Raw genomic sequence first — 12638 nt, 5'->3', positions numbered from 1 at the left:
TGAGTTTGAAAAATTCTAAATCCAAACTTGAGTAATGTCATAATTAAAGCTTGGATGAATTTATTAAAATCTCGATTAATATTTGACGTTTAGATCTACCTCCGGCATAAAGGAGTCACCCACATGTTAGGAAAACATCATTGTTGCTTGATGTATTTGTCTACATGTTATCTTATAATTTGTTTGACTTACTTGAAAACTCTACATAATCTATTAGATTTACTTGAACATACTTTACTTAATCCCCTCATTAAAACTAACATCATTTTTATTTTATTTTTCTCCCCTTTTTATTTTATCCCCAAAGATAGTTGATTCGTGTTAACATCAAACTGGCCGACCATCCTTACTTCACAAGGTCCAAGGCTTCAACATTACCACGACGTAGTTGGGCTATTCAAGGAAGAAGAATCACTATGTCTGATCCAACCATATCTAATCCAATTAGTACTGGTAACACTGCGATTCCTAGCGACCCTCTTGAGACTCCCAAAAATGACACTATTGCCCGCTTGACTCAAGAGATTGAGGATTTACATGGAGGGCTGAATCGGGTTAAGAACTTGACTAATTTGTCCATTACACTCCAAAGTCCACCTCCTGAACCCAGAAATGTCGCACCAAATCCACCACGCTTTCCATTACTTGATTCACTAGTCCCAGAATACTTTTCTCCTCAACATCCTCCACCTGTCAATAACAATCTGCCTCCAATCACTCCCACCAATCTACCAAATTAGCTTCCCATCTATACACCTCCACAAAGTCAACCACAAGTCTATACTACCTATGTTACTCCTCTTAATCCATCACTCGTTAATCCACTAAACCAATCTCCAGTTCACATCCCTCACGTATCACTACCTTTTAATACCTATGCACTACCTAAAGCTACTCTTACAAATCAACCACCCATTAATACCTCTTATAATCCTTCACAAGCATCCAATCCAAAATACTCCAATCGTACAAAATTACCCATCCCAACATATACAAGGGGCACATATTATCACTTCTTATGCCCAATATGTTCTTCCTGTATATACAGTAGAAGATCAAACCTTTACCAACCCAATCATGGTCAGGTTCCAACCTGAGGTAGACCAATATGAGGAAATGGAGAACGATGCCAAACCAAAGGTCGATCATGTATTAGTAAAGGAGATTCGCGATCTTAAGGAAGCAATGAGAAACCTTCAAATTACTAAGGAAAGCAAAAGCCTAGAATATGAGGATTTGTGTGTGCAACATAACATTGACTTGCCTGTAGGATATAAGCCTCCAAAGTTTGATTTATTCAATAGATTCAGTGATTTACATGCACATTTAAGAGACTACTATGACAAGTTGGTAGGAGTAGGGAGAAACAAAATGATTAGAATGAAATTATTCATAAGAAGTTTGTCTGGTGAAGCTCTTGCTTGGTACACACAACGGGATCTTCATAAATAGCATGGGTGGAATAATATGGCATAAGACTTTATAGATAGGTTCAGGTTCAACACAGAAATCACACCAGTTAGGTTCTACTTGGCTAAGTTAAAGAAGAAGTCAACTGAGACTTTTAGTCAGTATGCTCTGCATTGGAGGGTGGAAGCAGCTAGAGTCCAACCACCAATGAGTGAAAGTGAAATGATCTCTACCTTCATTGAATGCCAAGATAACAGCCTCTACTATGACAAAATGATAACTATGATGGGACAAAAGCTCATGAAAGTCGTCGGAATAAGGGAAATCTTGGAAGATGGGATAAAATCAGGAAGAATCCAAGACTATACATCTTTACAAGCTGCAAGCAAAGCAATTCAATATGGTTTCATTAATGAGAACAAAAAGAAGAAAGAAGATGTATCTTCCCCATGATTTACCAAGGATACAAGACAAATCAAGTTCCTCTATACCTAAATCAACCACATCAGTCTATTTATCCTTACCAATATACTGGAACTTCCAAGACACTCTATCAACTTCCACCAACTCCTTATCCTGTCTACAATACCCAAGAAAATTCCTATCAACCTCCAGCTCCTGCTTACCAAGCTCCACATCCATACCAACCCATCCCAGCTCCAACCAACCAAAATCGCCCACATGCTGCACCTAAAGCCCATCCAAATCCTAAAGTCAAAAACACTCGCAACTACACCAAAATTGTTGAATTATATGCTCAATTATTAGAAAGATTAAAAAAATCAGGTGTGGTACAACCAATTGAAGGAAAATTCCAAATCCTGTTCCAAAATGGTTTGACAGTTCCAAGTGTTATGTGTATCATTCTAGAGTTGTTAGACATGATACTGAGAATTTTTATAGCCTTAGAAACAAGATTGAAGCCATAATTAAGGAAAGAGTGATCCAACTTACTGGGCCTCAACCCAATGTGAAAAATAACCCTTTGCCTAACCATGGGAATGCTAATGTGAACATAAAAACTATTGAGAAAGATTTTGATTTAAAAGAAAGCAATGTACCAATTAGAAAGGTGGGAAAGGACACATCATTGATCTTTGACGCTCCTATGATAATAGTCCAAGAGCCAACGTCAATGGAGGTTACTACTACTAGCATCAAGACACCGACCATTTGGGGTACCGAACTAGAGGAAACATTGAAGAATTGGACTTGTACTCTGTACCTGATTTGCCGGGGGTCTTGGTAGAATGAACAAGTTGTAACACTTTTGAAAGGTACGATTGTAAAAATTGAGGGTTGATTATGCCTAAAACTATATGTATTTTTGCCTCATCTTTTGGAAGCTTAATTACAAAATCTATGAATGTGTTTTCTATTTTTCATTAACTTTCTATCATTTAATTTCTCTCTTTCTATATAAATTATTAAAAATCGTTAATTTATGACTATGACATAATGAAACAAATGAACAAAGCTTTGAAGTTGACTAAGAGTTCGATCGACCAACCAAGGAACATGACGAACATGGAACAATTTGAGCACGACGAATATCCATTCATGATAAGTCAAGACACTGCATCATAGGAAGACTTTAGATAGGATTCATTTGGATGTAACCCCTTTTCGTACGTAATTTACGAACTATGTTTTGACTTGATTTCCTTGGTGGGATACATAGGTAGCCCATAATGGGTCTGGTTCTACTATAGCAAAAAATTATTTTTTTATTGTAATACGAACTAATTTCTAACCTAATTCCCTCGTTGGGATACATGGGCCACCCACATACGGTTCTGTCACATTAGGATAGAAACTAGAAAGCCTTATTTGTGTAATTTTAAACTACACACAGCCTGATTCCCTTGGTGGGATATGTAGGAAACACATATCGGGTTCGGTCCCTTTATTAGAAAAATTTGATAATCATTTGATGTACCTTGAACTACTTTCTGACCTGATTCTCTTTGCGAGATAGGTTGGCAACCTATATAAGGTTCGGTCTCACCACAACATAAATTTAGTATACATTTTTAAAGCCAAAACTTGGACAAATTTTGAGTAGACATGAACGAGAATAATGGGACATAGTCAATGTATATTTGACTTGGGTTACCAGACAAAGAGTAAAAAGATAAAACATGTTCATTTGTTTCAAAAGGGTCACAGTCAAAAATTGGCAGAGGTTTAAAAAACTATACATATCTTTACATATCCTTTAAATATTTTTCTTAAAAAAGCTTTCACTACTTGTTCATTTACCAAGTCTCGATGAATATTACAATGTCTGAATGAAGAAGATGAACTGAGGATCAATAAGGTCAAGCTTCGAGTTAACACGAATCATCACCCCCCTTCCCAACTAAAATTTTTTTTTTGAGTGCAGGGACAACAAAGATACAGAATCAGGAATTTCTAATCCATGATAAATGTCGAAATTAGAAGACGACATTCAAGCAATCACAATCACCATCTACAACTGAGCATCTCCACTTGTTTTTATTCTTTACTCTATTAACTTTCTTATAATTCACTTTATTCACCTAAAACTTCACCTCGAATTTTACAGGAACCAACATCAAGTCTTTAGAGATAAATGGAGTCATCACTTGACCATACCACTCCATCATAAGCCAATCGACTTTATTTCTTATTCATCACTTACTCCATCTTTTACTTTATGACTCTATTCAACAATTTTACTCTAAAGCAAATCTAGGATTTACATCATCAACATTAGTCTCCGTAGACAATCGGAGTCTATCATCATGTCCCGTAGACAATCGAAGACTTCACTTATTATTAAATCTCCATAGACAATTGGAGTTCATCATCATATCCCGTAGTCAATCGGAGACGACATTCATTATCAGGTCTTCATAGACAATCGGAGACATCATTCATCAAGTTCCCATAAACAATCGGGACATCATTCATCATCAAGTTTCCCTATATAATCGGAGACATTATTCATTATCAATTCTCCATAGACAATTGGAGTACATTATCAAGTCCCCGTAAACAATCAAAGGCATCATTCATCATCAAGTCTCTGTAAAAAAAAAAAAAGAGACGTCACTCATCAAATCCCCATATACAATCAGAGACATCATTCATTATCAGTTCTCCATAGACAATTGGAGTATATCATCAAGTCCCCATAAATAAATTGAAAGCGTCATTCATCATCATATCCCATAGACAATCGGAGACAACATTCATTATTGGGTCTTTATAAACAATCAGAGTCCATCGTTAAGTCTCCGTAGACAATTGGAGACATCATTCATTATTAGCTCTCCGTAGACAATCGGAGTTTATGAACATTGGTCTCCGTAGATAATCAGAGACCTCATTTATTATCAACTCTCCATAGACAATAGGAGACAACATACATTATCAGGTCTTCGAGGATAATTAAAGATAGCATTCATGATCAAATCTCTATAGACAATCGGAGATGTCATACATGATCAAGTCCCGGTAGACAACCAGAGACGTCATACATCATCAACCCTCTGAAGACAACCAGAGATATCATTGAATCTCTAAAGACAACTGGAGACTTCATCATATCATCAACATAAGCCGAGAAGCTATATTCTAACTTTACCCTTTACTTTACCAATTACTTTAAATCATACTACCTACTTTAATAACTTTACCTTAAATCTTACAGATATCATTAGTCATCAAGTCTACAAAAACAACCAAAGACGTCATGTATCATCAAGTCTCCAAAAATAACTGGTGGCATTACTTAACATGAAGTCCCCGAAGACAATCAGACACAATATTCGGCTATACAACCGCTTCATCTTATGAGCCACGCAACTTTATTCTTTTTTTTAATCCTTATATATTTTTTTTATATTTCTTTAATTTATAACTTTATCTTTGATTCAACTGCTAATTTTATAGTGAGTCTTATTTCTTATAGGAAAAATAATTTGCGACAACAAAACATACATCACAACGAGGAACTATTTCTTAGCAGCGAACTAGGGCAAGCTAGCAAAATGTCAAGCATCCTTAGTAGCATCGACGATTCAGAATTCAACTCGACTTACTTTTCACAAGTTCTAACGTAACTCTAAATCTATTACCAAATATATCTTTATATATCAGTATCATCATAATTTGAAACTAAGCGGTTTGATTCTAGACACGATCTTACCCACTCCACTCACGCTAAATCATTCTTCTTCTTATCACCAGTAAGACTAGTGCAATCATAACTCCGATACAGGGATAAAATTTTGAGAGAATCTCAAAAAATTTATCATAACATGTTTTTGAACTACATCAATTTGATTTTCGTGAAACCCAAGATATGTAGGCGACTCCGTAGCCAGGGTTTGGACAAATTCATAATCACAATCATGTTACCTTTAGCTTCACCATTCCACCCTTTTGGGTGTAACATTTTCCAAATCAGTCTAATTTACCAGTCGAGAAAAAATTGGTTTAAGTCAACGTCTTCGCCCAAAGACTCTTTCATTATCTTTGATCTAAGAGGGACAAGCTGTTGACACTCAATTTTGGCTTTCCTTTTTCATTAAATTAATTTCTCGATGCTTAGGATTCTTGAATATTTTTCAAATATATATTATATATATATATATATATATATTTTCATTAATAATTTGAAAATAATATTTTCCTTATCTTTTCTATTAAAAATACTAATAACACATCTTATAAATTTTCTCGAGAAAAAATAAAGTAATAATGATATATTTTTTGTTAAAAAAAATTATCAGTTCACTACCTTTTTGAATAAATAAATACATATTAACATATTAACATTATATCTTTGCAAATTTATTTTATTTATTTTACTTTATTTCCGAATTATAGCTAAACATATGTACAATCACGCACGTGTGTGTAAGTACGCCTTTGAAAAAAATTAATTTAGAATAAAATAAGCATCGTTGAATTAGTTAAGTGAAATAAATTTGGGAGAATTAGATTAATTCACTTATCCATTTGGGTCGATTCCTTCAATTTTCAGTCCTTAAAACATAATTAAAACTAACCCTGTCCAGCCCAACAACCGAAACCACCCTGGCCCAATTACAACTATCTGACCCGGCCCACATTATAATCTTCCCTTTTTACCCGTACAATACAGCAACATCAGCAATACAAGTAACAACAACCCAGTTTCTATTCAACAATATCAACCAACAACACCGAGCCACCCTCAGACCACCGAACAATGGCGAACATCAGTGAGTTTCTCTCCTCCTCCACTGCAAACCTCTGAAAAGGGGGTAGTTGTAGGTTCAATGGTCTTTGGTCCATTCTTGACAGACAAAGAGCTTGCCTTTCTTGAAAAACTCAAGCCTACTATATCAAAATTTCAATCAAAGTCTCAATCTTTCTAAAAATATGATTTTCCTTCACCAAACTATCACCATTTCAAATTCTCAAGGATCTTCCAAGGAGCCGTTCCATTTTTTGCCTATAAAAGGGGGCTCTTTTTCACCTTGAGGAGGGTTCAAGTGGTAGAAAATTGGGGAATTTTTGAGCCTACCATACTCTTTCACTCATTAAGCTTTCTTTATTTTATAGTTTCCGATTATCCTTTCTATACTCTCATTGATTTTCATCATTCGTATTCGACTTCGTGTTCGAATCTTCGACGGGAAAGCCTTAGTTTGCTGCCCCACACAAGGTAAATTCTATCTCGTCTCAACTGTTCATGCTTAGTTTTTCCGCAAATACTTAATTATGGGACGAGTCGGGATGTTGTTTATTTTAGCCGACTGATTTTGGGCATGAAAAATGCAAAACCAAATTAGTTTGGTTTTTAATTTACATTAAGCTATGTGTTATGTGTTTATAAAAGTGCTCGCGACTTGCGATTTAGTCAGAGTAAATTCTACAAAGTTTAATAGTTGTTTTAGTTTGGCTGCCCATTACGGGATAACTGTTATATCATTATGGATGTCTTTTGATGTCGCACTGGCTGTCTAGCTTGTTGCATGCATAATCGCGTGTTTATAAGATGTTCGCAACCTTCGGTTTATCATGGAAAAGGATCAAAAAGCATTCTGAATTTGGTTTTGTATATTTGAATACCGTGGCAGGTATGTGGTTAAGTCTTTAATCAATTGTGCACCTGCGAAGTTTTTTTAGCTTTCCAAATTAGAATGAAAAGATTCATTTTTTACATCTCTGAAACTGTACTAGCCGCTCTTCTTGTGGGTCACTGTTTTGCTTATTTATACAACATTGAATTTAGAAATAGTAGTTTGAGTCTAGAAGTGTTGAATTAAGCACGGAGTTTCATTCTGAGCCTAAACTTGATTTAAAGGCTAAATGATCGTTTTCTCTGTTCCTATTCAGAATCTTGTGTATGTAGGTGCTTAAAGATTTGCTAAAAGTTCTGTTTTAGCTTAACTTTATTGGGCTGCAACTTAGCTAATGAATTAGTCCTATATGAAATCGAGTCTAAAAAAGAATATGTAAAAGTGTGACTTTGACGTAGTGAGCATGAAGGAAGATATGTTATCCTGACAATATCAAAATATTATGATTACTTCTCTTTTAAGAACCCTTATGGTGCTATATAACGATTACTTCTCTGTTAAGAACACTTATGGTCTTATTTTGCCAATGTTGTTACTCTTATAACCAACTGAATTGAAGTTTCTGCAACTGAAATTTGCTGTTTAAATTTTCGTTTCCTTAGCATTTAGATGGAGTTCACTATATGATGAACCATTTAGACCATTTTACTCTAAAGTATGGGAACAATCGATTTTTCTAAATAAAATATGTGCTATTTTGAAGTCGTCCTACTAGGTGTTTCCGTATGGGGCTGGTTATATTTAGTTTTGATTGCAGATTAATTATATGGCGTTTGAACAACTCTTCGGTTACTCGATCTGTAACTCGGGGCAAGTGGTTCATCATGGCTAGCTTACTTTGAGCATACAACAAACTTTTTTTTGTCATGTTACTTCTCTGTTCCAGCTTACATCGAGCATATTTTTCTGGATATCTAATCACTTTTGCAAGAAAACATTTTTTACCATTCACTCTCTACTATGACACAGGTCTTATGGTAGTTTGTTTGGTATCATTTGAAAACATAAATAATAGTTAAATTTGGACACCCCTATAATTAGATGACGTGCACTTGTGACTGTGGTACGACTCTTGTCCTTTGTTGTCTAAGTTCCATGTTAACGAATTCATACTAACACAGTTTTTGAGTACGTACTTTACTAATCTGATTGCACTTTACAATTATTTGATTAATTCTCTAATTTGTCCCTCCCTTGTTTGATCTAATTAACTGATTGTGGTGTACAAATGTGTGTTTAAGTGATAACTTGGAAAATGTGCTAGTAGTAATATTATTAAATTTACACTAGTAGTAATATTCCTTAATTTTGTTTCTATGGATCATCATAGACCAATTCCGTCGTACAAGAATCATCCTTCGCAAGCAAAGTTTGGCTAGATATGGCCTTGTACGATTAAGCATTAAAATTATGTTCTTATATTAATTTGCTCCCTCATGTTTCATTGTTATCATGAATAGGCGCTAATCCTTATTTCTTTGCTTCACATGTATACTTGGGAGCGTGTTTGGAGTCTCATGGCTTGACTCCATCTCTGTCCAAATCAGAGAAACAAACAAATATAGCATTACACATGCATTCCCGTCTAACAGTCTAGTGCCTCTTTCCCTTTCTAAACTTTTATTTCCCTTTGTATTATTGCACATGTTGTCATCTCTTTACTAAAATATTGCACAATTTCATTGGGAATTTATATTTTTTTATTTGAAATTTTTTAGTTCCTTTGAATAGATAGCAAATCTATTTGTTTCTTTTTTTTACTTCTTAGATATTAAATTTGGCATTATTTCTGGCTTTATATGTTAAATGGCTGAAATTTAATAGGTAAGCGCATCTCTTAGATTTTCATGGCCATTAACGCTTCTTTAATATGAAATAGTAGCCTATCCTTAGAATCAAGTTAGTTTTCACTAATTAATAGTATCAAAATAGTTAAAATATGTAAATTTTGTGGTAGACGGGCTTATTACTGTTGAACTCGGAAATCGGCTTTAATAATTTTAGATATGGTAAATCAACGTCTTTTTTCATTAATTTCAAATAAAAAATGGCGGCTTTGCCAAACCGATTTTGCAAGGTCTTTTTAGGATTTCAAATGACAAAAAATATTTTATTTATTTATTTATTTATTAACGACTATATTTTATCTATCTTCGGTAAATTTTGAAAAGTAGATTTTATTATGAGGTTTTTCTAATCTTTCCTTATAAATAATTAGCATGTTTTACTTTAATAAGATATATTTTTATATCTTAGTTATATCTTTCTTAACATAGCTTTTGATTTTCTTATATAACCTAAGTTTGACCGGTTAATCATAGTTAGAGTGCCTAATCTCTTTCCTTTAGGATAATTAGAATTCTTATGTAGTATCCTAGGATAAGTAGACCTTAAAATGATGTCTTTAATTTCTCTTAATCACATGGTTTATAATAGGTGTCCTAATTCACCGTAGAACCAATTAGGTGGCGACTTCCTGATTTTAATTAGAAGTTTTCCAATATGTTGTACACTATTTTGACCTCGGTTAAAATGGGGTATGACAACTAGTAATAAAGTGTGATGGTTTATGTATCTTACATCTCTATTACTCAATTATTGTGAACTTGTGTATGTTTATTGATTTGGGCCATATATGTGTGTATGTTGTTGTCATGGAAAATATTGACACTATGATGATGCCCGATGAATTTGGAGGAAATATTGATACTATGATGATGCCCGGTTAATCCGGAGGAAATATTCATACTATGATGATGCCCGATAAATTCGGAGGAAATATTGATGCTATGATGATGCCCGGTGAATCCGGAGGAAATATTAATACTATGATGATGCCCGGTGAACCCGGAGGAAATGTTGATGTTATGATGAGGCCCGGTGAATCCGGAAGAGGTAATGATGTTATGATGATACCCGGTAAATCCGAAAGAGGTAATGATGTTATGATGCCGTGTGGGGCAACTTTATATAAGTGCATGTGTATATATGTGAGGTTATGCCGGGTGTGGCTATCCATTGATGTACTCGAGACATGATGTCTTTCGCGGTAATTGATACTCATTTTTTGTCACTAATCACTAAATAAGGGGTGTGACCGTTGTTGACTCTAATTAGTAACAAGTGGTAAGTTAGGCTTAAGATTGGGTTAATTCCACTTGATAGGATAATCACGTGGAAAATTAAGGGCTCACTTAGTCATCTTCTTGATTTGAATAAATGGTTATGTTATGGAATTTCGCCTAGTAAAGTGACTTATGTGACAACTAGTTGTTTCTAATAAATGGCTTTGACTCGTGGGCTTAGAAACCTAGTAAACTATTTGGAGGACCTTACTTGGTTAAAATATGGAAACTAGTCCTTAAGTTTGTAACATGCCTAATGATATTGGTCTTAGTATTGTATGATGAATAATTAAGTTGACATCTAGCATGTGATGTCGTGGTGGCTTAATTGACGACTTATATACTGTGGATGCTAACTAGAAAATGGCTTTGAGATAGATGAATAAATAATAGTGTTGGTAACTTGTAGCTTTTCCTTATTTGATGACTAGTAAACTATAAGACTTGTAAACTAGTGTTTCATGGATATGGAGCTTAGCTAATATAGACTAGACTTGGATTTCATCAATGAAATGGAGAATAAGTAACTATATAACTATGCTATGGTGATTGTCCTTGTTGGCCAGTAGAATGTTTATATTTACCTGGATTATGTGGTTGTAAGCTGCATTTTAGTTGCTTATAATGATCAACGGTTTGGTTGTTTACTCGCTGCTAGTTTAAAAAAGCTTGAGATATGTCACTGAATTTGTCGTATGTAACTGAGTTGTAAACCCAATTAAAAATTTCATGTCTTAGAGAGCTGGCAGTTGGAGTGATTTGAGCATTAGAACATGTCTGGTCACTGAATATTGTTTACCATTTTCTCAGATTTGTGTTCGACATATCCTATGTAATGATTCGGCCAATACTTTTGTTATCTGAAGGATGTGCACTAGCTCTTGCTATTTGAATTAATTATAAATGACAACTGTAGACTTGACACATTTTTTCATCAGAGATTTTCTCTGTTAATTTGCATGGTCTCCTTGGTAGAATGCTGTCTTTACTTTTGCGTGCATATATTACACGAGGACTATGATTACTGGAATTAAGCTTACTCTCCGGCGGTGTGGGACTCCGTGATGAGTTCTTGTATTGCATTCTTTTGGTGTACTCCCCGGTGGTATGGGATGCTATGATGAATTCTTTGTTGTGTTCTTTTGCGTGTACTTTCCGGCGGTATGGGACGTCATAGTAAGTTCTTGTGCTTTATATTCTAATGATGGTTGGTGTTGATTATGATAAATACATGGTTGTTATTGTATATACGTGGCCTTACGCTTCCGAAATGATTACGCATTTGTATGACGATTATGGTATACGGTGATATGATACGTTATGCTATTGCTCGAGTAGATTAGCTATTTTATATAGTGATATCGAAGAGGATTCAGGTTCGATCCTATACCTTGACTATCCTATACCTTGACTTTAAGTTATTGTCTTACTTTATATCGTCCTTATATTATAATTTAGCTCAATCGGCCGATGATGCCTACTGAATACCCTTGTTTTGGTACTCATACTACACTTTTGTACCTTTTTGGTGCAGACCCGAATTCTAGTTGCTGTTGTTGAGTCGAGATCGTGTCGTGTTGATCATCCGGAGATAGGGTGAGCTCTTGGAGTTCGACTTGCCCTCTTTTCCTTCCATCTTTACTTATCTTTTGTATTCGAGAGAATTGTATAAGACTAATTAAGTTGTGAGACTTCGAATTGTAATTTCTGTTGTCAGATTTAGAGTTGCTCTTGTACTTATACTATCAAGTCATCGGATTGGTATTCGAATGTTAGTTATTTCGTTTTTGGAATGTTGTTGTTATATTGTATTGCTGCATAAGGTCCATGTTGGACGTTTCTACCAAGGTAACTTATTTCATTAGCTCCGGATTACGGTGTTGGCTTACCTACCGGTGGGTTGTGGTAGGTGCCATCATGACTCGAAAATCGGGTCATGACACTACAAAATTTAGTGATACTTCTCAACTATGCTTTCTACTATGAATACCACACTTCGTTA

At 34.8% G+C, this 12638-nt stretch overlaps 1 protein-coding gene and 1 long non-coding RNA gene across 2 annotated transcripts; both read left to right on the top strand.

Annotated features, from left to right (window-relative positions):
* The first annotated feature begins 1077 nt into the window (after positions 1 to 1077).
* LOC124889738 lies at positions 1078 to 1863 on the top strand. The gene is made up of 2 exons (XM_047401713.1): positions 1078 to 1424; positions 1497 to 1863. Exons 1-2 carry the CDS (start codon positions 1078 to 1080, stop codon positions 1861 to 1863), a joined length of 714 nt encoding a protein of 237 aa, XP_047257669.1.
* A 4587-nt stretch (positions 1864 to 6450) lies between these two features.
* On the top strand, positions 6451 to 12429 carry LOC124889375. The gene is made up of 2 exons (XR_007048320.1): positions 6451 to 7093; positions 12171 to 12429. It is a non-coding gene; the product is annotated as an uncharacterized LOC124889375 (long non-coding RNA).
* Positions 12430 to 12638: the final 209 nt, after the last annotated feature.

Source organism: Capsicum annuum, chromosome 12, assembly GCF_002878395.1.
Source record: "Capsicum annuum cultivar UCD-10X-F1 chromosome 12, UCD10Xv1.1, whole genome shotgun sequence".
Taxonomy (NCBI): domain Eukaryota; kingdom Viridiplantae; phylum Streptophyta; class Magnoliopsida; order Solanales; family Solanaceae; genus Capsicum; species Capsicum annuum.
Note: the sequence above shows the minus strand (reverse complement) of the source record. Positions and strands in the feature narration are given on the sequence as shown.